The 26,518-nt window shown below is 36.9% G+C and overlaps 1 protein-coding gene across 2 annotated transcripts in view; it reads left to right on the top strand.

Moving 5' to 3' along the window:
• Positions 1 to 26,518, top strand: part of nrg3b (neuregulin 3b) — a 135,920-nt gene that overhangs the window by 56,325 nt on the left and 53,077 nt on the right. For both annotated transcript variants that reach the window (XM_042735663.1, XM_042735662.1), the window contains exon 2: positions 22,970 to 23,097. In XM_042735663.1, the coding sequence (XP_042591597.1) occupies positions 22,970 to 23,097 (128 nt within the window). The remainder of the gene's footprint in view (positions 1 to 22,969; positions 23,098 to 26,518) is intronic.

Genomic DNA, 26,518 nt, shown 5'->3' with positions numbered 1-26,518 from the left:
TGTCTCCTTCAGGGTAGAAGAGGCTGAATGATGGTAGAATTGTTGCTAACACAAGCAATATACACACACATACACGTCATATGACACAAACGACCAGCATTATCATTGTGTCTACCATTTGTCATCGACCTGCCAGACTGACGACCTCCTGGAAATGATGGATAGGCTCAGGACAAAGATGTGTTCCTCAAATATTTAAGCTAAGTGAATGTGCCCATGCGTTTTTGTATGTATGTGTGAACAGACACTTAGTCTGTGTGAACACGATAAATAGAGGATAAAAAGAGACGATGCAAAGAGGAAGATGAAAGATTAAGAGGCACCCATTTCTTATTGTCTGGAGGTGGAAGTAAAAATTTGTACAGAAAGCAACAATAGGTACAGCGCTTAACCAAATTCCCTGTGGATGTAATTAAAACAAGTACCACGCTTCTCCCCCATATGCCCCTAAAGGTTAGAGCAATCATAACTGTGATGATGATGATGATGAAGATGATAAGGAAGATATAAATTGCCTCCAGGTCTGCATCCTTTGCGTTTAGAGCTTCCTCGCTGTCAGCCACGTAATGATGACTGCAACATGTAATAGCCAATCAGTGGCAATAAATTATTCTAATGTGTAGCAGAAAGCGCATGTGATTATGTACATAAATGCACAGACATGCATTTTTGCTTCTTTAGAGCTGTGATTACATGATTGCTTGTGCATTTATGCGCAAATGCTCTGCTCGCATTTACAGCTGCAGTTAAGTTGCATCTCCCCCGTGAGTGCTATTACATAGAAAGCCCTCATGTACATTAGCCGTCCCTGTTGAAGATTCAACGGGGTGGCTTCTCATAACTATCCACCGTCAGAGCAAACATGGTTACCAAACAAACACATTTGTGCTTTGTCCCTACAGAGGCTCATTCCTGTTTTTCCCCTGTCTGCCTGTCGGGCATTTCATTCATTCGTCCTCCTGGGCCCCAGAGCCTCGTGACTGAAGTTAGAGTGAGGAAGAGCTTCATTTACTGCCAGCGAACGAGAGGAGAGGCTCCTTCACGTCTCATTGGATCTGTTTTCACTCGCTAATTTCCTGCCTCTGTTGGCTGTCCCTTACACGTCTGGCCGTTTCCGTCCCCTGACGCCTGTCACTCTTTCGCTCTGCATTCTTAAGTAATGCCATCCTCTCGCATAGGTGCCCGTGTACGCTTCATAGCACACCGTTCCCATTAAAAACAATCAAAGCTCATCCACATCCCATATTGCAATTTGAGTTTGCCTGCATGGGTTGGGATCTTGCCCTGGTCCAGTGGGGAAGGCTGCAACAACTCAGATAAAGTTTGTATTTGATAATGGAAATACTCAACAACTATTTGCATTCATGGCGTATTTATAGCGTTGTTTTAATACTTAGTATTCATACACTATCATAGTATTTATTAAAGGAATAGTTAACCCAAAAATTACAATTATCCCATGATTTACTCACCCTCAAGCCATTTGAGGTGTATATGCCTTTCTTCTTTCAGAGGAACACAATCAGAGTTATATTAAACAATATCCTGGCTTCCCAGTTTTGTAATGGTAGTGAATGGAGTTTTTGAATCTCCAAAAAGTGCATCCATCCATCATTAAAGTAATCCTTGCAACTCTGGATTTGTCTTAGTTTCCTTATAAGTACAGTATGTCCTATGTCATAACTCGACTCTTTCAAGAATGGCAGTGTAATATTTTGAATGAGCTTTTATAAAAATAAAAAATAAAAAAAACTGCTCTTAAACTAAAAAAAATTAGTTTAAGTTTTATTTTATATTTCATATTTATTTATTTTTGTATCAATTTTATTACTTAATCATCTAGTTTTAGTGTTAGTTAAAGTATGCAGTTTCTGCGCTACTAGTGTCACCCAACGTAAAAAAGTTTTAACTATGTTGCTATGTGTACACACCAGATATAAAGCATTATAGAGAACTTGGGTTACCTCATATCATATATATTGTAAGGGGATATAGTTTTTACCCAATGCAGAGCAGTGTTGGGCAGTAACGCATTACTTAGTAACACGTTACAGTAATTTGATTACTTTTTTAGGAACAGAGTAATCTAACACGTTATATAATTTTCAAAATAGTAATTAGAGTATAGTTACAAGCCGAGGTCTCTATATGTTATTGCCGTGTTACATTGCTGACAGAATGCAGTGTTTTATAATCTAGAGATTGTAAAAAGGATGTACAGTAGCACACGCACTGTAGAGTCAAGTGCCAGAGGATTAGAGACCTGCTCCCGCGAGACCCGAGGCAAACAGAGTGCGGAGCGGGACAAGATGCTGGTGCGTGCGGGTAGACACTCGTGTGCGTGTGGAATGTGAGAGAATAAAATGATCACGGGACTCCCGCAAAATAGAAATATCTAAACATAAAATATCTAAAACAAATAAATTGTTATTCATCTATTGCACAAAAGCAACATTAACTAATATAAAATATAAATGATTAACAGGTGCAAGCGTATGCAGAGTTTCTATTTAGGCTATAACACGTGTTTGCAGCGTTGAGCAATGCTGTGCTGAAATTTGCGTACTCACAAATCCTCTCATTATAACACACGAATTGTAGACATTATGAAAGATTTATTATGCATATATTTATTGTGTTATAACAGAGATTTGTGAGATTGCATGAACTAAGATGTCTTTTAGAGATTATAAATGCAGCACTCTCCTGGCATTCTGCCATGCCAAACCATGCAGGCAGCAGCCGCTTGCTTTAGTTAAAAAAAAAAAAACTGTTTTCTGTGAATGTTGATGTTTTAATAACAAATATTTATCGGGAGTGTGTATGCTGGGATTTCATAAATTTAATGGAGAAAAAAGTGATGTAACTAGTTATGTAACTAATTAGTAATTACATTTGAAATAAAGTAATCAGAACAGTAACATGATTACTTTTAAAAGGAGTAAACAGTAATCAGTAATTTGATTACATTTTCAGAATAACTTGCCCAACACTGATGAAGAGACCAGTAAGTTCAGTGAAGACCAGAAATCAAATCTGAAGTACAATATAGTCAGTTGACAGAAAACAGGACAATATATTCACATAGTGTAAACTTGAGCTAACATAAACTTCTACTTATGATTAAATGTCAAATTCTAACCTATAATAACCAGTGGTACTGTAAACCATTCAAACGGCTAGTATAGATATGTGTTATTGGACATATCTCATATCGCCATCAGCAGGAAATAAAACAATATAGGAACAAAACATCAACTCTAGAACTCTTGCAGGGCTAAATAAATAAGCACTTACTGCATTCCTGACATGGGTTAAACCTTCATATATCAAATGAAGACAATATATATGTCAGAGTTTTTTTCGGTTTTATCTGGGGCTTGACAGTAAAGAGCAAACTTGTGTGGCAAAAACATGAGCTTATGTGTCGAGAAGAAGCTCTGTAAGATTCCATCATATTCCTACATTTTTTAAAACACAACACCAATGTTTGTTCCTGTTGTCTCCATTGTCTGTGTATTATGGCAAGTCTTTGAATTTTGGCTAGCACCTCTATTACCGAATCTGCTTTTTTTTTTCTTTTTTTTTTCCTCGCATGTCAGCCATGGTTCCATACTGGCTAAACACCCTGTAGCTCAGCTTGCAACAGTAGCCAGACCCCAAACTCTCGCCATTGGTTGAGCTGGAAAGAGATTTACAGATCTGAGTGGATGTTTTGATGGTGCATGGGAGGCCTAATATTTAATCATGAATGGAATAATAACAGTAGTCACTGAACAATACATTGGGTTCAGATAATATATTTTGATGAAAAATTTTACATGCTTCATCTGACATTGAAGTGATGTAAATTTGTGGAGCCACATTTGATGGCTGATGATCATGCAATGAGCTGTGGCGTGCAAAGTGCATACAAAGCTGTCAAAAGCAGTACAGAACTCTGTTTAATGCTTCACAGATAAGTTTTATGTTTTTTTTATATAAGATATGTATATTTTTTAAAATGCTCTAGAGATGAAAAACTCTATAGTTTTCCAATAAACCATTTGTATTTTTATATGTAAATGTTATACATTCAAATGATTATTTCCATTTTGAGCAAGTGTGCATCATATAAAGAAAGAGAGCTCAAAAGCGTTTTTGCCTAAATATATTTATTTTGAAATATTTGTTGTTGGATGTTAAATTTAGCGTGACAGTGGCAAATCCTAGAATAAACATGCAAAAAATGGATTACTTCGCATTTAACCTCTATTTAAAAAAGGTGTAATAAGATTTACAAGAAATCTCTTACATTTATAGAAAAAGAAATTACAGTACAATGTTACAAGAAGCTGTAGGTTTTATAGTTTAACATTTATATTTAAAAAAAAAAAAAAATTGTTCATACACTACCATTAAAGTTTTTTTTTTTTTTTTTTTTAGAAATACTTTTATTCAACAAGGACACATTTAATTGATGTGATAAAGTAAGTGATAGTAAAGATGTTTACAATGCTACAAAAGATTTGTATTTCAAATAAAAGCTGTTCTTTTACAGTGGAGTTTCAAAGAACTCAACTCATTAAACAACACATCTCAATAGACAATACCCAACCATGTACACACATCAAATCTTCCGGAGTAATGAAGCTGAAAATTCAGCTTTGCCATCACCAAAATAACATTTTAAAGTACATAAAAAACAACATATGTCACAATATTAGTGAGGTGTATCTGAGAATAAACATGCAAAAAATGGCCAACTTCGCATTTAACCTCTATAAAATGGTGTATCTGAGAATAAACATGCAAAAAATGGCCAACTTCGCATTTAACCTCTATTTAAAAAAGGAAACAGCCAAACTCAGGTCTATAGTTTTAAAGATAAAGTGTTTCACCAGTTGTAATTGACCAATTTTTATCTTATTTCGCACAATTAATCGATTAAATACAAACGGAATGAGAAAAGGGAACACCAAAGATATTGTCCAGACTTCCAAAGAAGATAAAGTGTGACCAATACTAATAGATTATTGGATTATTGACTAATAGATTAATTGCCACATATGCCTGCAGAGCGAAAAGAAGATCGGGTCAGGGATGCTCTGTGAAATTAAAGTGTCCTTCTCTGGTTGAATGAAGCTGTGAGAATGTTTGGGTTCAATATGAGATTGAACAGCAAAGTGTAACCCAGGTTGATCCTGCTGACAGGTTAATTATATGAACTGGCTGCGGTGGAGTGTAGCCTATCAGATAGAGGCAGAAATGAAAGCGGGCTCATAGGCGGCTGCTGCAGTGAGTTCAGCTGTGAACTGATGGCTGCAGTAAAGGCTGCTGGCACCAGGCTGCACCCTGATTTTCTGCTAGAAACAGATAGAAATGGTGAGAGTAAAGAGAGCTGCAGGGAGTGTGTATGTGTTTGTGTGTTTCCAAGAGAAAATGAGACGGTGCCGGTCTCATTTGGTGATTATCACCTCTCGTCCCCACTCAGATGAAGGAGGAACACAAAATTGCACAATGTAGGAAAAACATGTCCTCCTTCATTAACTAATGCTAGAACAAATCAAGCCCAATGTTTCAAGGACGACTCTTGAAATACAAAAATTAAAGACACAAGTAGAGTTATTAGTAGACATTTACACACAATTCACTTGGATATCATTTTCCCAACACGCAAGCAAACAGAAATAATAAAAAGATGTTTCATCAGAGAGTTTAGTGTAATAGTGGAGAAAAGAAAATTGAACAGAACCGTCAGATCATGTGACTAATAGGCTTCAAAACCTTTAAGCTGCTCTCCTAGTGTGAATATGAAAAATATGAAAAGTAAAGCAATTACCGATGGCAGAAGATTGAAGGGGGACGGATATGTAATTGAGGAACAGATCTCATTTTTTCCCCAAATAATTTGTTTGCGAGCAAACATCATTTTGGTGCAGCTTTTTCATCTCAGCTGTGAGCGAACATACAGACCTCTGAGCTCAGGTGGAATAGGAAGGCTCCACGCAGAACAAGATTAAGGGAACAGAAAGGGCTGTTTGAGTTGCACCCCATGCAAACTCATAGCTGGCATTATGCTGAACGAAAGCAAACACATACTTCAGGTGCAAGGTTTGAATAAGTGGAAGCTAATTAACTCGATTTGTCTCCTCAGGACTGGCGGGTGATGCAGACACAATCTCCCCAGCGTATCTACCTGTGTCACTCACACGCTCCACCCCTGAACGGCTGTTTTTGTGTGGAGTTAGCTTTTGCAAAAATCACAACATGCATCAGAGCAGAACATTTTTGATAAATATGTCTAGTAGGTGTGCTGCGCTCTGGTGGAAACCATTTTGAAAAACAGGCTCTGAAGCTACATTTTGTGTTTTAGGGCCACGCTTTCAGATATCCTTCCAGGACGTGGTCTGTCTTTCTCTTGTGCGCTTTCACTACATTGCGTCTGTTTCTCCTGTCTTTCTATGTATTTGTTTCTATCCCACTTTCTTCTAGTGGCAAACTGACTTGTTTTTTTTTTTTTTTTTTTTTGGAAAATAGGCTATTGTCTAGTCTAGCTATATTTTACATTGTTTTGATACAATTCTTATGGAGTGTAAAGCATGTACATATAAAATATGCTAAGTGTATATGATAATACACTATGTAAGTATTTTGGTCACACTTTATTTTAAGGTCCAATTCTCACTATTAACAAACCATTAACTATGACTTTTGCCTCAAACTACTTATTTGCTTCTTATTAATAGTTAGTATGGTAATTGTTAAGTTTAGGTATTGGGTAGGATTAGGGATGTAAAATATGGTCAGGCAAAATATGTGTTTTATAAGTACTAATAAACAGCAAATATGTTATTAATAGGCATGCTAATAAGCAACTAGTTAATAGTAAGAATTGGTCTGTATACAAAGGTGTTAGCAGTGTTTTTAATTAGTGATTTTTCTTTCTGGAAATGAATGCATAAAATAAGCTTAATAGTGACAAAATGAACAGGCTTTTATACTATTTTATTCATGCTAAATAAAGACAAAGCTAAATGTGACTTACAACAATTATCACATAAACCAAGTTTAATTATTTAAATTAAAAGCAGTTAGATTGATCATGTCCTATACTTATAATAAATCGTAAACAACAAAAACGGTTTTAAAATTTACATTGTAAGCCTATTAAATGTTTGAAAAGTATGGCTTTCGAATAGGATGTTGAGTGGATATACTGTAATTACTCATTTTATCCTCAGAAATAATATTAATAGAGGTATTGGTATCAGTACTGGTATCTCCCTGTGTAGTACGCAAAAAAGATACAATTAAACATAACTGTATAATGATATACATCTCATATAATATGAATGAGCAAAATAAATATTGTTCAATGCAGAGAACAAGTAAATAAATGGTTAATGTTCAATAAAAATGTAAATTAAAAATGAACATTTAAATATTTCAAAACAGGAAATGTGCACTCTTAAATCTTCTCAGACTATGGATATTCAGCTGACTGCAACCAATGCTGGTAATCTCTGAAATATCCAAATGTCGGCCAACTAATCAGCTTGGCCTACTCTGCTATATCAGTCAGTACTTTCTGCCAGGTTTATATTTTGTTAAAGCAACTCTGTGTTTTTGTACAAGTACAGTTCAAATGTGAATAAACAGATAGGGTTGATGTTGGCTGAAAACATGTAAGATGGGCTTCGCAGTTCTGAGTACATAATTTGCTCTCTCACTGAAATGATTGCAGCATAAAGGTGAAGTGTGTAATTTGTGCAGCACTAGTGGCAACAAAACAGAATTGCAATTGAACATAACAACATTGGTAGTGTGATTTTAGGCTTGGACTTCCCAACTAAAAAATGCAAGATTTTGGAAATCTTTTTGTTGGTATCGTTGTTGTTGCTTAAAACAGTCCTTATGTCTTCAGTTCTGATTGTCGCTGCTGGAAGCGCAGGAATAAAACACTTCACCTTTAAATTTGTGTGAAGTGAAGACAGATTGCTTCATCAAATCTGTACCTACTCTCGATTAAATCTTATCTTTGGTTCTTCATCAAAAAAGAAGAGAAGATAATTGAAGCTGCCCACTGCGAAAAGAGGCATTTTACAAATACGACTGATGCATATCTGATGAAGTACATTATTAATGTGTGTTTGTGTTTCAGGGAATGTTTGTAGCAGCACATCTGTGTGCGTTTGAGCAGAGGAATCATGTGTGTGTTTGCAGAAGTGCATATGCACACAGGCTGTACTCCCCCACTTTCAGCTGGGCTCCTGCTCGTAAATCACAGGGCTGTTGGTTAATGAAAATCTCGGGCAGGAGGGAAGAGGAGCGATACTAAGAGAGAAAGTGAGCGCAGCAACAAGGGCCTTTCCCTTTTTTCCCTCTCATAGGCTGTGCTGCTCTCCTCCTGTATTTTCTCTTCTCTTCTTGTCTCCTCCCCTCTCATATGTTTTAATCTTGACTCCTCTCGCATCACCTAATCTCCTCCCTGAACCTCCTCTCATATCCTCTTTTTCTCCTCTTACCTTGTCTCATTCCCTTTCGCCTCCTCTAAGTTTCTCCTCCCAACTCCTCTTATCTAGTCTCCTCTCATCTTCTTCACTTTTCTTTCTTCTCTTCATTTTTTATTTGGTCTTGTCTGTCTTCTCATCCATCCATCCATCCATCCTCTGTTTTTTTCTCATCTCCTCATTTTTCCTCTACTCTTACCTTGTCTCATCCCCTTTCACCTCCACATCTCTCCTCCCAACTCCTCTAATCTAGTCTCTTCTCCTCTTCACTTGTCTTACATCTCATGTCTTATTTGGTCTCATCTGTGGTCTCATCTATCCTTTTTTTCTCTCCTCTTACTTTGTCTCACCCCCTTTTACCTCCTCCTAGTCTCTCCTTCCAACTCCTCTAGTCTCCTCTCCTCTTCTCCACTTTTCTTCCTTCTCATCATGTGTTATTTGGTCTTGTCTGCCCTCTCATCCCTCTATCCTCTGTTCTCTTCCTATCTCACCTTTTTTTCTTCTCTTCTTATCTTGTCTCATCTCCTTTATCCTCCTCCTGGTCTCCCCTTTCACCTCCTCACATCTAGTCTCTTCTTGTCATCTCTGCTTTTCCTCCTCTCCTATTGTCTCCTCTTCTCTCCTTTTATCTCATCTCCTTTTCTCTCCTTCTTGTTTCCTCTCTTTCCCTCTCTTCTTTCATCTCCTATCCTCTCTCCCCTTTTCCCTTCTCCTCTGCGTTGGCTGGCAGCAGTCCATCTTTCGTTCTCTGTGGTTGGATGAATGTCACAGGTCTGCATACTAAACAGGCAGGAAGCCTGGCACTTGGCAGGGCACAGAGGTTAAACAGGATCGCACACATTCAGAGTCTGTGTCACTCAAATGCACCAGCACCCAGGGGTCCCATGATAGACACTCCAAGGAGGCAAAGAGCATGACCCCTCACTTGTTTAGAGTGTGTCAGGATGATTGGATCAGCCCAGCTCGTGCAGGAAGCGGATGGAGGGTGTGCTGAGCTTCAGCCTTGTAATCCTTTTTTCTGGAATCCAAAGAGCTGGCACCTCCTATGTTCGTTTGGACAAATTCAAGCGAACCACAGTTCGGATGAGAGTACTAACATGGAGATTAGATTGCGGACACATCTTAATACAATCCTTCATCTAGACATCAGTGGCCTACTGCAAAAAATACCCAGCAGATGGCATGATATGTAATGTTAAGACTTAAATGATCTTCCTTTGCTGCAAATACTGATGCATGTGCAATTAATTGTGATTCATTTGATTGATTAACATTAATATTATCACCTCACCCACATGAACTGCCTGTGCAGTTGTGCTAATGTTTGCAAGCAAACAAACAGAAAGCGCTGGCCACAGTGCAGAAAAAGGTCAGTGTGGCCAGTCTTGCATCAGGCCCGTTGGTTTATGTGTCAGTGGGTCCTAATGCGTGCCCTGTGGATGCCCATCTTTGAGCCATATGCTGGGAGCAGAGCCAAGGGAAGGGAGGAAAGAGACAGGAAGAGAGAGACTTTGAGACTGGCGTGCACACACTCCGCTATCCTGCTTTCGTGCATACTAAAACTAGGCCACCTGCTACCAGTACATCACACCCTGCTTGCTTTATCTCAAACATGCATACACTGCTAAGACTATATACTAACTCACAACCTCACTGCCCACTGCTGAATCACATTTCACTCCGGAGGGTAGTGGAGGAATCGCTCATCTGATTTGTCTGGCACTCTGTGAGAAAATGGAAAGCGACAGATACAGGTTGAAAGAATAAATAACCATAGCACACCTATACTTGTAACTTGTTGCTATCTTTCCACTCCAGTATTTCTCATTCATAGCATTTTTTTTAGACCGGTAGAGTGCCGCCTTGAGTGCTAGCTTTCTGCCAAAGAACTGCCTTTCAGTGACAGCAAACGGGAGATGGTTTAAGGTTTCCTAATTCAGACAGACTTTTCAGTTTCATTTTTCCTGATTTTTAGACATAATGCTTTACTGAAGCTTGAGATCTAGGACATGCTGTATGTTACTCATCTTAAACCTGATTTTCTAAATTCAAAAGGAAATGTGTTTCATCTAGCTTAAAGTGATTTAGCCAAGTAGGACATGCTCCTGAATCACTCTTGTTGGTAGTTGGATCAACCAATCAAATTTTAGGGAGGGGGTGATATTTAGGGCTAGGTTTAAGGTTAGGATTAAGGATATGATTGTTTCAATGGAGTATTTTTCCAACAAAGGATTTTCATTAAATCATGTGCATTTTATCAAGATGCTCCGGTTGGGGGGAAAGCACAATAAACCACTTGTTTCTGTCAAAAGATGAATTTGAATCCGTAATTCTGTGTTTCTTCAACTACAGGCACTTTTATGTCCAAGGGATTGATATTTTTAATTTAAAATTATTGTAAAATCATAAGAATAGCCTTTAGCTATAGTAAAATCACTGTACCACACATTCTCCAGTGGCTTATTGCTTTAATTATGATACTTTAAATGATTACATTAGTGTGATATAATCATAAACCATTTCAAACGGAATTGTGTTAAAATTGTTTTTATGAAATTTTAACGCATATTATGACTGTTCATCAGCTGTTGCATCATTTTAGCAAAAGAAATTCAAAAGTTAGTGTCCTTGGTTACCAAGGAGACAGCATCAATGAAGGGCTTGAGATGAAGTATGAGACACATGAAATGTAAGGGAAATTGTTAATATTACTTTATTACATTTTTGGGCATCATTTCCAGTCAAGCTGAAGTTGTGGTAAAATATTATTTAGAACTGTTCTGAACTATTTTCACTTATTAACAGTGCTTTATTTCTCCAAATGTATTCCAATGAAGAAACAAATGAATTCTGGATGATCTGAGGATAAATACATTTTAAGCAAATTTTCATTTTGAGTGTTATTTAACTATTCCTTTAATAATTTAGGATGTGTTAGCAAAACAAATGATTTGGCCATTCAATTTAAATGTTATTTCCACCACAGGATTCAATTAAACACAGTATATAATTTAAAATGTTGGATATTGTTAGTGGTCAAATTAAATGATCTGGTTAGAGTGTGAAGACTATTAAAAAGTTGAAGAAACACCTGATTAGTTTACATATTTCTTAAGAATTAACAATAGAATATTTACAATTTAACATTTGAAAAGGAGAAAGTACAGCAAGTGTAGCAAATCAATCAGCTACATACACAGTTGTCATTTTTTATTTTGTTCATTGACATTTTTTTTTTACAATTTATTTTATTTTTTTGTGCAGGCAATCCAGACCCTTATTCCTTGCACTTCCTCACCCCGTCTCTCTTTCACTCTCTTGTATATCAGTCCCTTCCCATTTATGCTGGCTCTGCACATCCTCCTGTGTCTCAGCTTTAGGATAAATATTTCATTGGGCGTTAAATATAGCTGTGCTCACAGCGAAGCTGACAGAGCTACACTTCCTCTCCAGGACAGGAATTAAGGGGAAAGGTGGGGGCGTATAAGACTGGAAAGGCGAGAGGACACCCAGCTCAAAGGAGACTCCCCTCCATCCTCAGACCTGCAGCTGTTCTCTTATCGCCATGGTTACTCTGGTCAAACACCCAGTGAAGTCTGTAAAACGTGCTGCAGCATGTTAGGAGCTCTACCCAAGATGCATGTGAAAAGCAGCAGATTGCCTTTGATAAGGCTTCACAACGGTAGCTGGTTAAGCTTATCAGTTACATTTGCAAGAGAAGTCTGTTATCTACTGTGTCTTCAGAGACATGGCTCATTATATCTCCTCCTCTTATGGAGAAACATGAGACCAAGCAGAAACATAAAGTAGCTTCGTGTGCGCACGGTAGAACAAGAGACAGAGGGAGATAAGGAGGAAGAAGAAGAAGAGGAATAAGCATAGCGAGATATAGAGACCGGGAGAGAAAGAGAGTGTGCGAGCTTAGGCATGCATCCTCGGCACTGGATAATGAATACATGAATCAGTTTGACGTTTTGAGAGTGTGGGAGGCAGAGCGATTTAAGCAGATCAAATGATGAATAACTGGCCAAATCTGCAGTACATCGGGAGACTTGGGAAGGCTAAAGGGTCCTGGGTTTGTTGTCTTGTGCAGAAAGACCTCATAAAGACAATAGTGTGTAATCTGGACCTCTAGTGTCGAGGATTTTAATGCTCTTGTTCCTGCTGCAGGACATCAGCACATTGCGAAAATAAAATATCAATTAATGGCCTTTGTTTGACAAGTACAGAGAATCTTGTACTATCTGTCTGTCTATCTATCTATCTATCTATCTATCTATCTATCTATCTATCTATCTATCTATCTATCTATCTATCTATCTATCTATCTATCTATCTATCTAACTGTTGGAATAAATCATTAAACTTCAAGGCTTTTTAAACCTTTTTTAAAAACAAAAATTTGTCTTGGCAAACATTTTTGGCCACACATTATTTCAAGGTCCAATTATCACCATTAACAAACCATTCACTATGATTTTTGCCTCAATAAACTTATAATTTTCTTTTTATTAATAGTGAGGTAGTTGTTAAGTTTAGGTAATGTGTAGGATTAGGTATGTAGAATATAGTCATGCAGAATATGTGCTTTACAAGTGCTAGTAAACAGCCAATATGTTATTAATAGGCATGTTAAAAAGCAACTAATTAATAGTGAGAATTGGTCCCTGTACTAAAGTGTTACCAATTACGTTCAATTAATTTATATTCTGATTCCTTGCATTGAAATTCTGGCTGCAGTGTTGCATCTTGTTCACTACATCAGTACAAATTCAGGAATTGAATTAGCATTTGAAATCCATTATCAAGTCAATTCTGAACGGTTCACAAGCCTTCTAATTACATGACTGTTTTCTTGTAAAGAGATTGATGTTAGCTTGTTGCAAAGCTATTGGTGCAATACTCTAATAAGCAAAAAAAAAAAAAAATACAATAACAAATATTGATGAAATGATCCATTTTAATTACGCTGAAGTATTTTTAGTTCAGTGCTTCTCAGGGTATTTCATAAAATATATGTTTATAATCACCATTTCTCCCATCTTGTTCAGCATCTTTTAATGTTTTTTTATTTTATTTTTATTTATTATTTTTACTGAGCTTGTCGCAATGAATTCTGGGATTGCCTTCACCATGAAGAACATGTACAGTGCTGCCTTAGTACTTGAATAAGACAAAGTACAGTGTATGTTAGAGATCAGCATAATTAAATTGAATGCTTTTTTAATAGCCTTTACATCGGGAGCATCTGATGCCTTAAAATGCTGCCATGTTCTGTAGATTTAAGAAGTTGACTTATCTATAATAAAACAGGAAGATAGCAGCTTTTACATTCGTTGCTGCTTTCTATTTATACATTCATCACATTATAAACCACTTATTGTTTCTGTCACATGATCAACAGGTAATGAAGTTAATAGCTTTTTAGAGACTACATGGAAATCCTCCCCCTTGTTTGTTAAAAGCATACAATCTGCTCTAATATGCATGTTCATCATCTATTTTTATATCATCTGTTTTCTTTCATTCAGGAAACATAAGAACCCTTTTGGTGGTGTTAGGAGATGTTTGTGAGATGTTTCCTGCTTATGAATGGAAGGCTTAATAATTCATGCCATTTCAAGTTGTGCAGTTTAAAGTAATTTATGGACTATCATAGCGGAGGTTGTGAAAGCACATAATTTGCCTTTTATATTCTACTAATGCATGTGAGACATTTCGCTTAATTAAGGATGTTTGCTTTTAGCATGCTGAAACCATTTAGATTCATTCCCTGTCCAGTTCATCATGATTCTGTATTTTTAATATGTTTTTGCCATGGCAGACTCTCCTTTAACTCCTCAAGGCCACTAGTTTTGTTGTAATTGTCACTTTCATTTAGTCAGGCACACTTTGTTCAGCCATGGCTGTCATTGTTACCAGAGGAAGTGCTAAGACAAGTCCATTCACCTTTCTAGATCGCACCTTTTCTGAGAGTTATTCTGTCTGAATTTTTTTTTTTTTTTTTTTTTCTGTTCAGAGCGGTAATGGGTCTCGTTTCTGGCATTAATCTGTCTTAAGTTTTCCCTGTCTTCGCCTCGCAGGGGGATTTAATGAGTCAGTCTCCTTTTCCTCTCAGGGGAAGTCATCAGTCTAGACACTTTCAACTCTTCTTAACAGAGCAACAAATTGTCTTCCCTCGGTTTTCTCCTGTTCAATCATGGTTATTTTAGACAGATGTAATGAACTTTGCAGCATCTTTATATACTGTATTTACCCAATGTAGAAGGCATGCTGCGATATATTCTCTATGGTATCTATCAAAAGGGTTTTCACTGAATGTAAAAAATGTACTTCCATTAGAGTAAGTGGGTTTTATGCCATTCAATCCTGATTTTCTTACTTCCTTAATGTTCAACATCAATCGTCCCTTTAGCAAATATGCTACTTCAGACCTCTTACATTGACACTGGCTAGGAGATCCATTGTGATGATGTTAATGCAAGCGCAGCGCGAAAAAACACTGTTTACTCGGAAACTTCAACTGTCTGATATGTAAAGGTGCTGTGCTGGCACATCAATACATTATACGAGTTTGTTACAGTTTTGCTTGCCTCATACATGCTGTCATCTGAGCTTTCTGAACTGCAGGAACATCTAAATGAGAAATGAGCAGAGTACTTCACTTTAAAAAGGGAAAGAAAGAAAGAAAATGTTAATTTCATGGTGGCTCTATGAACAGATTAAAATGTGCTATATATGTAGCATCATATCTTACAAAAGTAAGCCCTGTGGCAATCTCTAGCTTCGTCCTTTTTGGAAGTAAATCATCTTTTTCATCTTCACTGTAATTCAGAGGTGAAAGCTTTTAATTTGCTTAGCATAATGAAAATGCTCAAAGGACAGAGCAAAAATGCTCTCGCAACACTAAAGGCATTAGCAGATCTATATACTTAATCCATAACCTTACTGTGTTTCAGGCGATCACTGGTACTCATCATTTTTCTCCATTTGTTAAAGTAGCCTATTGTGAGTTTGACTTTCTGCAGGTTTTCTCACACATAAAGACCCTGTAGGTTAACATGGAATTTGTAAGGAATTAAAAAAAAAACTACAGCTGTAGAATTTGTGCTCAATTTGCATATGAAATTTTATACAAATTTCTGTAAGAATTACTGGTTTTAACACACCCCTTGCCTGCCATTTGGTGGCCAAACATAAGGTTTTTTCCATAAACCTCATGCCTCACGGTTGAGCCAATGTTGCCATGTTGGGCTGGTCAAAGGGCATTTTTATAGACGAAAAATCAATTGTGCAAATATTTTTGCATACAATATGAAAACCTACATGCTTCACAACTGAATTAACAATTCTTTTAGTACATGAAGTATTACTTTCATCACATTAACTTCAGACTGAAAACCTCAACTCAGCTAAAACATGATTTCTTTTTCTGTATATTCGGTATCAGCACACTCCTGCTGTGCAGGAAAGTATTTTAGAGCAGAGCACTGTTCCCTCGACACAGGAGAAAGAATGGAGACATTCAGGATCCATTAACAAAAGCGAATGTTATGAAGACCATTGAGCTTCAGTATTTATTTTTTTGCAATGTAATCAGTTCTCACTCGCCAATACTATTTGTGTGTTCAGAAAACAGGCTTATTGCAGAAAGTTGCCCCAAGGGCCTGTCATCCTGACCGGTGAAGGACAGGGCACGCTGTTACTGTGTGACAGATGTATGTGTATACAGCCATCATGAGCTGTCAGTAAGCAGAAGCGTTCATTGCCCGCCGTCACTCTGACAGTAAAGGCATACGCTTCTACGCACAAGTCCCCCCACTAACCTCCATTTGTCCATGACAGGTGGCCCCAATGGGTAGTTGTGAGAGGGAAAAGCAAGGTGGAGGCTGTCAAAGGTGACCATGTGCGTAGGTGACTTTTGTCGTTGGCCTGTACATAGTGAAATACGTATAAGAGATAAATCAACTCGTATAGAGAGTTCATTTAATTTATCTCTGAGTAACCAGATGGCAGCAGTAATCCTATAATTAAACATTATACATTTAGTTCTGTTTCTCAAATTTGATGAATTTGATGAATTTGGCTGAACAGCATTCCAAGAGAGATGATATAACAGCCCAACAGAATATTTTCAGTGATTCTTTCTGTAAGATACACCGTTACACCAGTAAATGGTGTGAGTCACTGAATCTTCCAGTCTAAAATGTTGTGTTTAAAAACACTGACTCTTCCAGCAATTAACAGGTGATTGACTGTATGGGAGAGTCACTGAGAACCAATTCATTTTAAACACTGATTCATTTATGATGGAGTTAGCCACTGAGTCATTTACTGAACCAGTTGGTTCAAAACACTGATTCATTCTGGAATGAAACAAAAGACTGTCCTAGAGTGAGTCAATGAGTCATTTACTCAATATTAAGCCGCAAATTTTTTTTTAATATATTAATTAGAGATGCTTTTGATTATTAGTATTTAATGAAACCATTAAAATGGAATCCAGAAAATTAATGGGAAACAGACTTTGGTAAGAATAAACCTAAATTTGAGAAAAAAATAAAACATTTCATATGGCATTAAAAATGTAAAAAAAAGAAAAAAAAAAAGAAAAAAAAAAGGGAATCCAGAAAAAATAAAAAATTTAAAAAATGGAATTTGGAAAAGAATAAAGTGGGGGGGGTGGGTGTGGATTTCATAGCCCTACATGCTCTGTTCTGAAACACTATTAACCAGCATATGAGTGAAATGATACAAACAGCGAAATGTCCCAGTGCTTTTGAACTGTATATCAGCCATCCATGGATGCCACTGTCCAATCAAATTAGAGGACCAGAACTAAATATTGTATAATCCAAGATCTTGACCCACAAAAATATGCTCTTAATAACTATTTTTGGTAGTGAAGACCAGATACAGTTTCCTACATAATTATTCTAATATATCAACATACATTATTCAAAATATGCAAAGCACCACAGAATTGCCGGGGCTTCTGTGTGGTGCTTGTGTCCCAGAAGCTCTGTACGCTCAGCGGTCAGACACAGACTCCCTGCCTCACTACACCACTCAGGAGAGAGCAGCAGGGCAGTGGGCAGTGGTGCATGATGCGAAAGCTAAGCCCAGGTTCCCAGAAGACCTTCCAGCTCTGTGTGTGTGCAGTGTTTGATGTGCAGTGCAGTAAACAGCACAGAAGAACTCTGCTCATTCTGGTGTCTCCCCAGAGATATGCCAGCGCATAAGCACACTAATGAGCAGGGTGATTACAAGAAGGCTTTCAGGAAAATGTTACAAATGTAAATGTGCATGGCTGTCTCTGCTGTGACAGAAAGCATGTGTGTTTTTACACATGGATATGCATGGTTTGTCAGATATGGAGATGATTAATAGTGATGTGCTTTTAATATTTTAAATCCTTTTTCCATTCATCTCTTCAGTTTTGGGACTAGAAACCGAAAGTGAACGCCAGGGAATTATAAATTAGAGTTAGGGATTGCTGCGATTTTTAAATTGGTTGATTATTTTCACAGCTGAGTTGTTGAACTGCTATATTACATAGATTTTATAATACAAGACATTGTGTGCAGAACTGGCTAGTGGAACAACCGCGTATGATTTGCTCTTGTATTAAAAGCTACTTGAACAATCTTAATCTGCTGTAAGTAGGGGAGACCAAGGCAATTGCACTTCAAAAACATTTTTACATTTTTCTTCAAAACTCTCGGGCTATTACAAATGTATCAGCTGTGTGTGTGTGTGTGTGTGTGTGTGTGTGTGTGTGTGTGTGTGTGTGTGTGTGTAGAGATAGAGTACCAATTCTCCCTATCACAGTGATTGTCCACTTCACCTCACATGAGGACTAATATCATACTGCTTTAATACTTATTAATAATATTGAACAGTTTTCTCCTTTATACTGACACTAATTCTTTTAGCTGTCAGAAATAGTTTGTGTACAGTTAGTTGGACCTAGGTAATTATTATTTGAAAAATCTTTCTTACTAAAAGTAATTGTTTAATTAAGTAGAACAGTACTCTTGATAGTTTTAATGAAATGATGTTAATCGTGCATTAAAAACACTTTAAGTTCGGTAATTTAATTTCTTTCAGAACTAGTGTTGTTGCATTTTCCACAACCCTATGGTAGCTACCAGCTACAGTGTTTGCAACATTTAACCAACAACCTATCGTTAAAGAAGACGCATGTTTAAACTCGAAGGCATCAAACATTAGACAGCAGGAAAAATACTGGGTGTCAGATTTTTATATAAAGTGACAAGATTTTTTTTCTCAGGCTGAAAGAGAGAACACTACTGAATACAGCATATGCTGAAAAGTGTCATCACTGTTACTGAGGAAATCTTGTGTGTTACATTTGCCCCTGGTCTCCCCAAATACACTGATAAATATTTTTGCTCTTCTGGCTCAGAATATATATGTTCACACATATAGACAGTTGCGGTTTTTAGGGTTGTGTGGTTAAGGTGTTAATCTAATGCATTAACCTGCCTACCTAACCTGCCTTTGAAGTCGTGGCCTAGTGGTTTGACTCTTAACCCTAGGGTTTGGGTTCGAGTCTCTGGTCGGCAATACCACGACTGAGGTTCCCTTGAGCAAGGCACCGAACCCCCATCTGCTCCCCGGGCACCGCAGCATAAATGGCTGCCCACTGCTCCGGGTGTGTGTTCACGATGTTTGTGTGTTTACTGCTGTGTGTGTGTACTTTGGATGGGTTAAATGCAGAGCATGAATTCTGAGTATGGGTCACCACACTTGGCTGTATGTCACGTCACACTACTCTTTCTCTCTTTCACATGAAGCATTGGAAAGTCTAATTCATTTCAGTGATATGCTTGGTGGGACTCTTCATTTTTAATGAACCAGTTCAGAAAACAATTCATTTTAAACCACTCTAGACGCCTACACATCATTTTACTTTCTTTTAAAGAAAAAGTCCAAAGACTATTTATCCACATCTTTATAACACACACACACACACATATATATGTGTGTGTGTGTGTGTGTGTGTGTGTGTGTGTGTGTGTGTGTGTGTGTGTGTGTGTGTGTGTGTTATAAAAATGAGGATAAAGGGTTTTCTTGTTTAAGTGGCAGTAGATTCAAATAGCTTACTTAGTGCTCTTAATGCATATAAAAGAAATGATCTGATATTAATTGTTAGCTGACTGAATCTCCACTGTAATTGAACTCCAGTACTTTAAATTATAAGCTGCATTTTTACATTAGCTCCCACTGCAGGATTTATTCATATATTTACCTTGTTCAGCATGCATGAAGGGTGGACATGTTATTTTTTTTGTCCATTAGCTCATCACATATCATCTATTCAGACGAATAACCCACAGGGATTTCTGATTCAATTTTGAACTGCTGCAAGACTGTTTCATGCACCTTATCAAGGGACTTACTTGTGTAGATTGCCTTCCAGAAAAAATAGGCTAATTTTAAAGCAGCCGGGATGAATCAAATGTTATGACAAAGCATTTTGGGAATAACAAGAGGGGAGGATTTATCACTAAATAACCAGAAGCTGAGCAATTATCATGTCATGCATGAGCTGGCCGCCCATGAAACCACATTGTCTGATGTGCAGAGAGCACTCTCGAGTCCCACAGTGCAGGTGCACAGTGTGAATGTGCTCGTTTTTCCTCTGATGGCCCCAACTGGTGATGGCAAACTCAGGGAATGGGATCTGGGTAGTCGTCTTTATTCATTTCTTTGTACAATACCTGCCCACGTTAGATTTTGTGACATTTGTAAAAGTTTGTCTTTACAGCAAAGCCCGTTGTGGGCAGAGGAAATCATTACTTCCCTGCAGACTTAATTAGGCTGGATGGTGGGGGTCGTCGCCCACGTGCTCTGGGTTTCCGTTCTGTTTCAATAACCTGCCAATAAAAAGCAAAAGAATAAAGCACGCATTGTGGGTGCTATGCTTCAGAACTGTCTCTGCAGGCATTCTGTGCCTTTGATTTAATAAACTCATCAATGATCTCTTCTAAAATAAAGTTGATTGCTAAAAGCGCTTCTGAATCCCAGAGCATCGATTGCAATGTTCATTAATTTGCAGAGCACTTCCGCCACCCCCCTTGAGATCATGTGTTTATTATACAGGATTTTTTTCCCCTTTTAATATAGTCCTGTCCAATGATTATTGCATGTTCATCCAGTCATCGACTGTGGATTTACTCAATATGGCAGATTTTATGAGCACCTATATTAGAGCTGTAGTAGTGAGAGATCAGTCCATAAGTAGCCCTGGGTCACACAGTAAACTGCTGATTGCTAAACGACTGGCCAGTCAGCAGCAGTATACCAGTCAGCTTTGAAATGCCACTCTGGAGAAAAATGAGACTAATAATCTACCCAACAGAATCCTCCATTTTAACAACAAAATGTGCAGATCAATGGTCATTTGATCGATGCTTTTCCGATGATTTATAATGAGCCCCCCCTTCTATGGACACTGGAACAAGAGGATATGAAAAATCCAGTCGGTTGCTGTCTGAGGGCTAGGATAAGGCATTTGGCGCTGTTGTATTGTTTATGGTGCAAAGCAGTTGCTTTTAGCTACAGTGTGACTCCATGTAATGGAGTCATCCATCGCAGCTTTCTCAAACGAACAAAACATCTTTGTTCTCTTTTTCTCGTTTCAACAATTTTGTAATCCGTCATCGTCTTCTGCACCAGTGACCCGAGATTCATCCATCAATACATGAGAACAACAGATTGATTTGACCTTTCCTGTGTTACTGCAGGTGACTGGTGCTATTTGGATTGCCTTGTTTTTGAGTAGGACGCATGCTTGAACTGCCTCCTCTGCTGGCAGCGGAAGACTACAGCGGCGTCTTTGAATGTCTCTGCTTTATTTCATCTTGTGGCAGATGTCTGGGAAATTATGTGTGTGCATGCTTTCAGTGCATTGTTTTCTGCTTATGGACATGGTTGGTGATGGTATGACTGTGTAAACATGTACCAGGTGCCGCAGGCCTTGGTTTTGTGTTCATAATGACTGCTAACAGCAGAGCAGATGTTGATGTCCATGTTGAAGTCAGTTGAAGGAAGGGTCAGATGAATCGGATTCTTCAGACTAACCCTATTCTGATTTAGATTAAAAGGTGCAGGTTGTCTTTTATAAACAGCAGTCCTGTTTATGTGAATTATCACTGCAGTTTAAACAGAGAACAACATGAAGGTGCTAATGCAGGCTGTTTAGCTTTGACCAGCATCCTGATTCATTATGCTTGAGTCTTGATTATGTTCATAAATAGCACTAATTAAATATATTAAATAGCCAATGCATTATGGTCCCCTTCTTGTTAAGTTCTACATATATTCTGTGATAAAGAGGGCATGCACATATGTATGATTTATCCTGGTTAGTTTAAAAGAACAATCAGAGCAAACTGTTTCTCTACAATGAATCAGAATTCCCAAAGCTGCTTTAAAGAGGGCGGGCGGGCATTGTTTCAACTCGTTTGATTATTGCCTTTGTAGAAATGATGGTCCAATGCTATATTATAAAAAATAGCTATATAGCTCAGGATTTTTCAAACAGGGGGTCTCAGTCATATCTAATTTTATTTAGTAAATATTAGACACACATTACACATAACTATTGTACGAAATAATTATATATATTTTTTTTGTTATGATTAATTTCATTTATTAATTTTATTGTATTGTCAGCCATAGCTGTAAGTTAATACATCTAATACTTAAATGAGTACATGAGCAAATACATGATCAACTAAATATAATATTTTAAAAAAAAAAAAAACAGTATCAACTAAATATAATATTTTATTGCACAATATAATTATTTTATTACACGTATCATATTTTACACACGTGTGTGTATGTGTGTGTGTGTGTGTGTGTATATATATATATATATATATATACTATTTGCTAATAATATAATTCAACAACGCACACTGCTATTAAAATCTGTTATATATATATATATATATATATATATATATATATATATATATATACACTATTTGCTAATAATATGTATATTTGATGTGTAATTCTATAAATGTTTGTTGTTGCCTAGCTGCCTAGTTTTTATAAATGGTCCATTGCAGCTGGAGTGGCATAAAAAGGTTTGAAAAATCCATGTTTAAACCTATAAAACCAATATAATCTATATACCATATAGCTCTCTCAGTGGAATGATTGTGAAACCATCCTACTTTAATAGATTCTAGAATTTTGTGACTCAATTAACACCATTCGTGCCATAATCAGTGGAGTGATTGTGAAACCATCCTACTTGAACATGTGATTCAATTAACACCATTCGTGCCATAATATTGAGAAATCACTCAGACAACATTATGGAAATGGATGGATTATTAGTGTTTGATTCATTGAATTAAATGCATTTAATCTTGATTAATCTCTTTCTGTCCCCCCTAATCTTTCTTGCCCTCCTGTGTCTCTTTCAAATGCAGTTGCCCCCACAACCTCAACCGTACGTTCAGAGTTCTTCAAGCCATGCCAAGACAGTCAGGAGATGGCCTTCTGTTTGAATGAGGGAGAGTGCTTCATCATCGAAACAGTGGCAGGTGTACACAAACACAACATCTGTATCTGTGTGTGTGTGTGTCAGATTAAAGTGGTTTTCCATCTTTATCATTTCTTCAATGACAACGACAAACTCTAAGATTTGTTTTTTTTTATGTTTCTTTTAGAGTAGCTATAACCTTTTGTTACTAATCAATGTACAAATGCACAAAAACAAAGGCTGTGGTGACTGTCTGCACTGGATTGGCTTAACGTATGCTGAAAATCACTAAACTACAGAGTGCAAATTACTCCAATGATGTGAGATGAAAGGAGGAGTCATGCTGAACGATGTGGTCTATTTTGGAAATCTTGGCACATGCGATAGTTGTTTTAAAAGCCAGCATTTCAAGGGTATAATTAGAACACTGATCCGCCACGTTGGAATGGCTAAATGACTTAACCTGAAGAGTTTGATGCATCCAACTCGTTCAAAGATAAGTGGCTTTGCTTGAAACAAATAATTGCAGGGTATTTTTTGCTGTGAGATACTGCTTTTCAGCACAGAATTTTGCTGCAAATAAAAAAATCTGTCATTAATGAATATACGGTATGAACTATTGAATGGTTTAAAGTTTCATGGCATGGCTTTCTTTAAGAAAAGTGCTATAAATAAGGTTGAGAACTGGTTTAATTTTAAAATAGTGCTTAAAATGAATGATGTTCTGTTAATGGTTTTTGCATATGCATGCTTCTACTGGTACCATAATAAATACATGTTTGCGTAGAAGAACAATGTAAAAGCAGTCATGAGTAGAAAGCAAAAATGCATTCAGTGCGAATGGCCCCTAAAAGTATTCCTGCAATACGTATGAAATGGTGCCACAGCACAGGTACTAAAGCTACAGTGCAATCAGTGCTATCATTTCGCAAAAGAACATCTCTTATGAGCCGTGCTCAGACAGTGTTTTCATTTTCTGAATGAATTACTCTATTGAAACGGTTCTTTTTTTACTGAATCAAAGAGGTAGAGCAATGCTATTGAGTGGTTTCTTTTCTGTAAATCAAAAACATATAGCTAAGTCAGTGTAGTCCAATTTCTGAACAAATCACGGTTCATTTTAGTGAATCAGAGACAATGAGCATCATTTATCAATCTAACATATTGATAAATCTCGTAGAAACGAGAGCAGATCCGTGCGCACAAATCAACTTATGACAGAGTTCACATGTGATTCTTGAAACATTCGTATGCCGCCAATTTCATTGTACGAATGATCGCACGTTGATAAATGTGGCAGCAGAAAACAATCGTCATTTGAATATCACGCCCCTAAAAACACCCTGGTTTAAAATCATTGCCCCTAGAGTTTAAGACACAGAGAAACGAAACCCGGACAAAAAGAGGAAGTAATCTCATGAAAGAGAAATTGATCTTACTCCAAAAACACCCGTTAACCATGTAATTGAAAACAAGCTGGCTACATTAATTTATGTAGCCTAATTTATATGTATATTAAAATACTGGCAAATATAAACACCCTATTTAGTTCCCCTCACTCTACAACAAATAACTTTAACAAATAAATGTAACTTTAAATTTAACGATATTCAGAACAGAACAAGAATGAAAAATAAGTAGTTATAAAATTATATATTAAAATATCAAATACAACAGAAATTAGGCTATACTGGCATTCATACAAATCAGCATACAAATGTCAAGCAAAACTGAAACTTCATTGGGCTCACAAGCCTGTCTCATACCACAAGAATCCAAATGTTTCCATTTTTGCCATATTTGTAACATTTGTTTGCATAACTATTATTCATTATGTAGTGTAAATATGGCTTTATACTTCATTCACGTTCTAATATCCGTGTAAAATCCTTCACATGCCCAAAAATGTTTGTTTGAGAGCTGCATGCCCGATTTTACAGTGGACCTTTTAAAATAAACAGTTTAACGTTTATGTTTGGTTGACTGCATTTTATTTCGATGATGAATGGCTGAAATGTCAGGGAAGAACTAATGTTGTTTGTGTGTGCGTGAGACGCCTGTACGATCAGATGGATCATATCAAATAAAGATATAAAGAAAATAAAGAAAATGCATTAAGGGTGTCACAAAAACAAGCGTAACCTATACTTGTTGCACAGCGTTTTTTTGTAGGGGTCATGACATGGGTTTTTTTTAATTATATTATAGCCTATTATATATTTTGTGTGATGCTATTTATTTTATTCCTTTTGTAGACATTCAGTTTTTCTCCTTTCACAGAAGCACTGCAGGTGCATGATGCGAAGATTGAATCCTCATGTTCTTGTTTACGCTGCTGTTCACACATATAAAGCTAAAGCCCTGTATAAAACCCTAATCTTACGGCTTAACGATGGACTAGTGAGCTTCGTTTGATAGTCAGAAAAAAAAAAATTCATACACACAAAAAAAAAAAGACATTCTAATCTTACGGCTTAACGATGGACTAGTGAGCTTCGTTTGATAGTCAGAAAGAAAAAAAATGCTGTCATTCTACAATTCTCCACCATATTTACTATGCTGCGCAGAACTTCATTTAACTCAAAAACTTGTCTACATGAGCTGAGACCAGACATGAGATTTGATCGTAGCCACTCCTCACCTCTATATTGATAAATTCCAAGTTTTGCATTGAAACGGCCGTACGCCCAATTTTCTGTCATATATTCATTTCGTAAATTTAGTGCAGCCAGAATACTCCAATTCCTCAACAAATGATGCTATTGAGTAGGTTCTTTACTGTGGTATCAAAAACATACAGTACGGCTCAGCAAGTGTAGTCCAATTTCTGAAATGATTTTAATAAATAGATATTTATTAGTGAATCAAACATGTGAAACTTACATGGTAGTTATTTTTCAATATTATTTTATCAAAATATAATCGTGCCTCTGAAAAGACAGTGAAAAATGATTAGTAAGTCCAGACGTAGTTACTTATGTATCACTTTGTACAATACAGGTTGTTTCAAAGCAGCTTCACATTAATATACAATGCTGTGAAAAAGTTTTTGCCCCCTCCCGTTTTTTTTTTTGTTTTGTTTGTTTGTTTGTTTGTTTTTTTTTTGCATATATGTCACACTTAAAAGATTCAGATAATTGAACAAATTTTAATATTACACAAATATAATGCAAGTAAATGCAAAATGCAGTTTTTAAATGATGATTTCATTTATTAAGGGAAAAAAGCTGTCCAAACCTCCCTGGCCCTACGTGAAAAATTAATCGCCCCCTGTTAAATCATGAAAGAACTGATTTAACCACATTATTTAAGAAAGCTGAGTTAAATTTCACTAGCCACACCTAGGCCTGATTACTGCCCGACCAGTTGAATCAAGAAATCACTTAAATCACTTAAACTCTCTGACAAAGTGAAGCTTGCTTAAAGATCTCAAAAAACAGTACATCATGCCACGATCTAAAGAAATTTAAGAACCGATGAGAAACAAAGTAGCTGA

The sequence above is a fragment of the Cyprinus carpio genome, chromosome B12 (genome assembly GCF_018340385.1).
Source record: "Cyprinus carpio isolate SPL01 chromosome B12, ASM1834038v1, whole genome shotgun sequence".
NCBI lineage: Eukaryota > Metazoa > Chordata > Actinopteri > Cypriniformes > Cyprinidae > Cyprinus > Cyprinus carpio.
The sequence above is the reverse complement of the archived record's forward strand: the minus strand, read 5'-3'. Positions and strand labels throughout refer to the sequence as shown.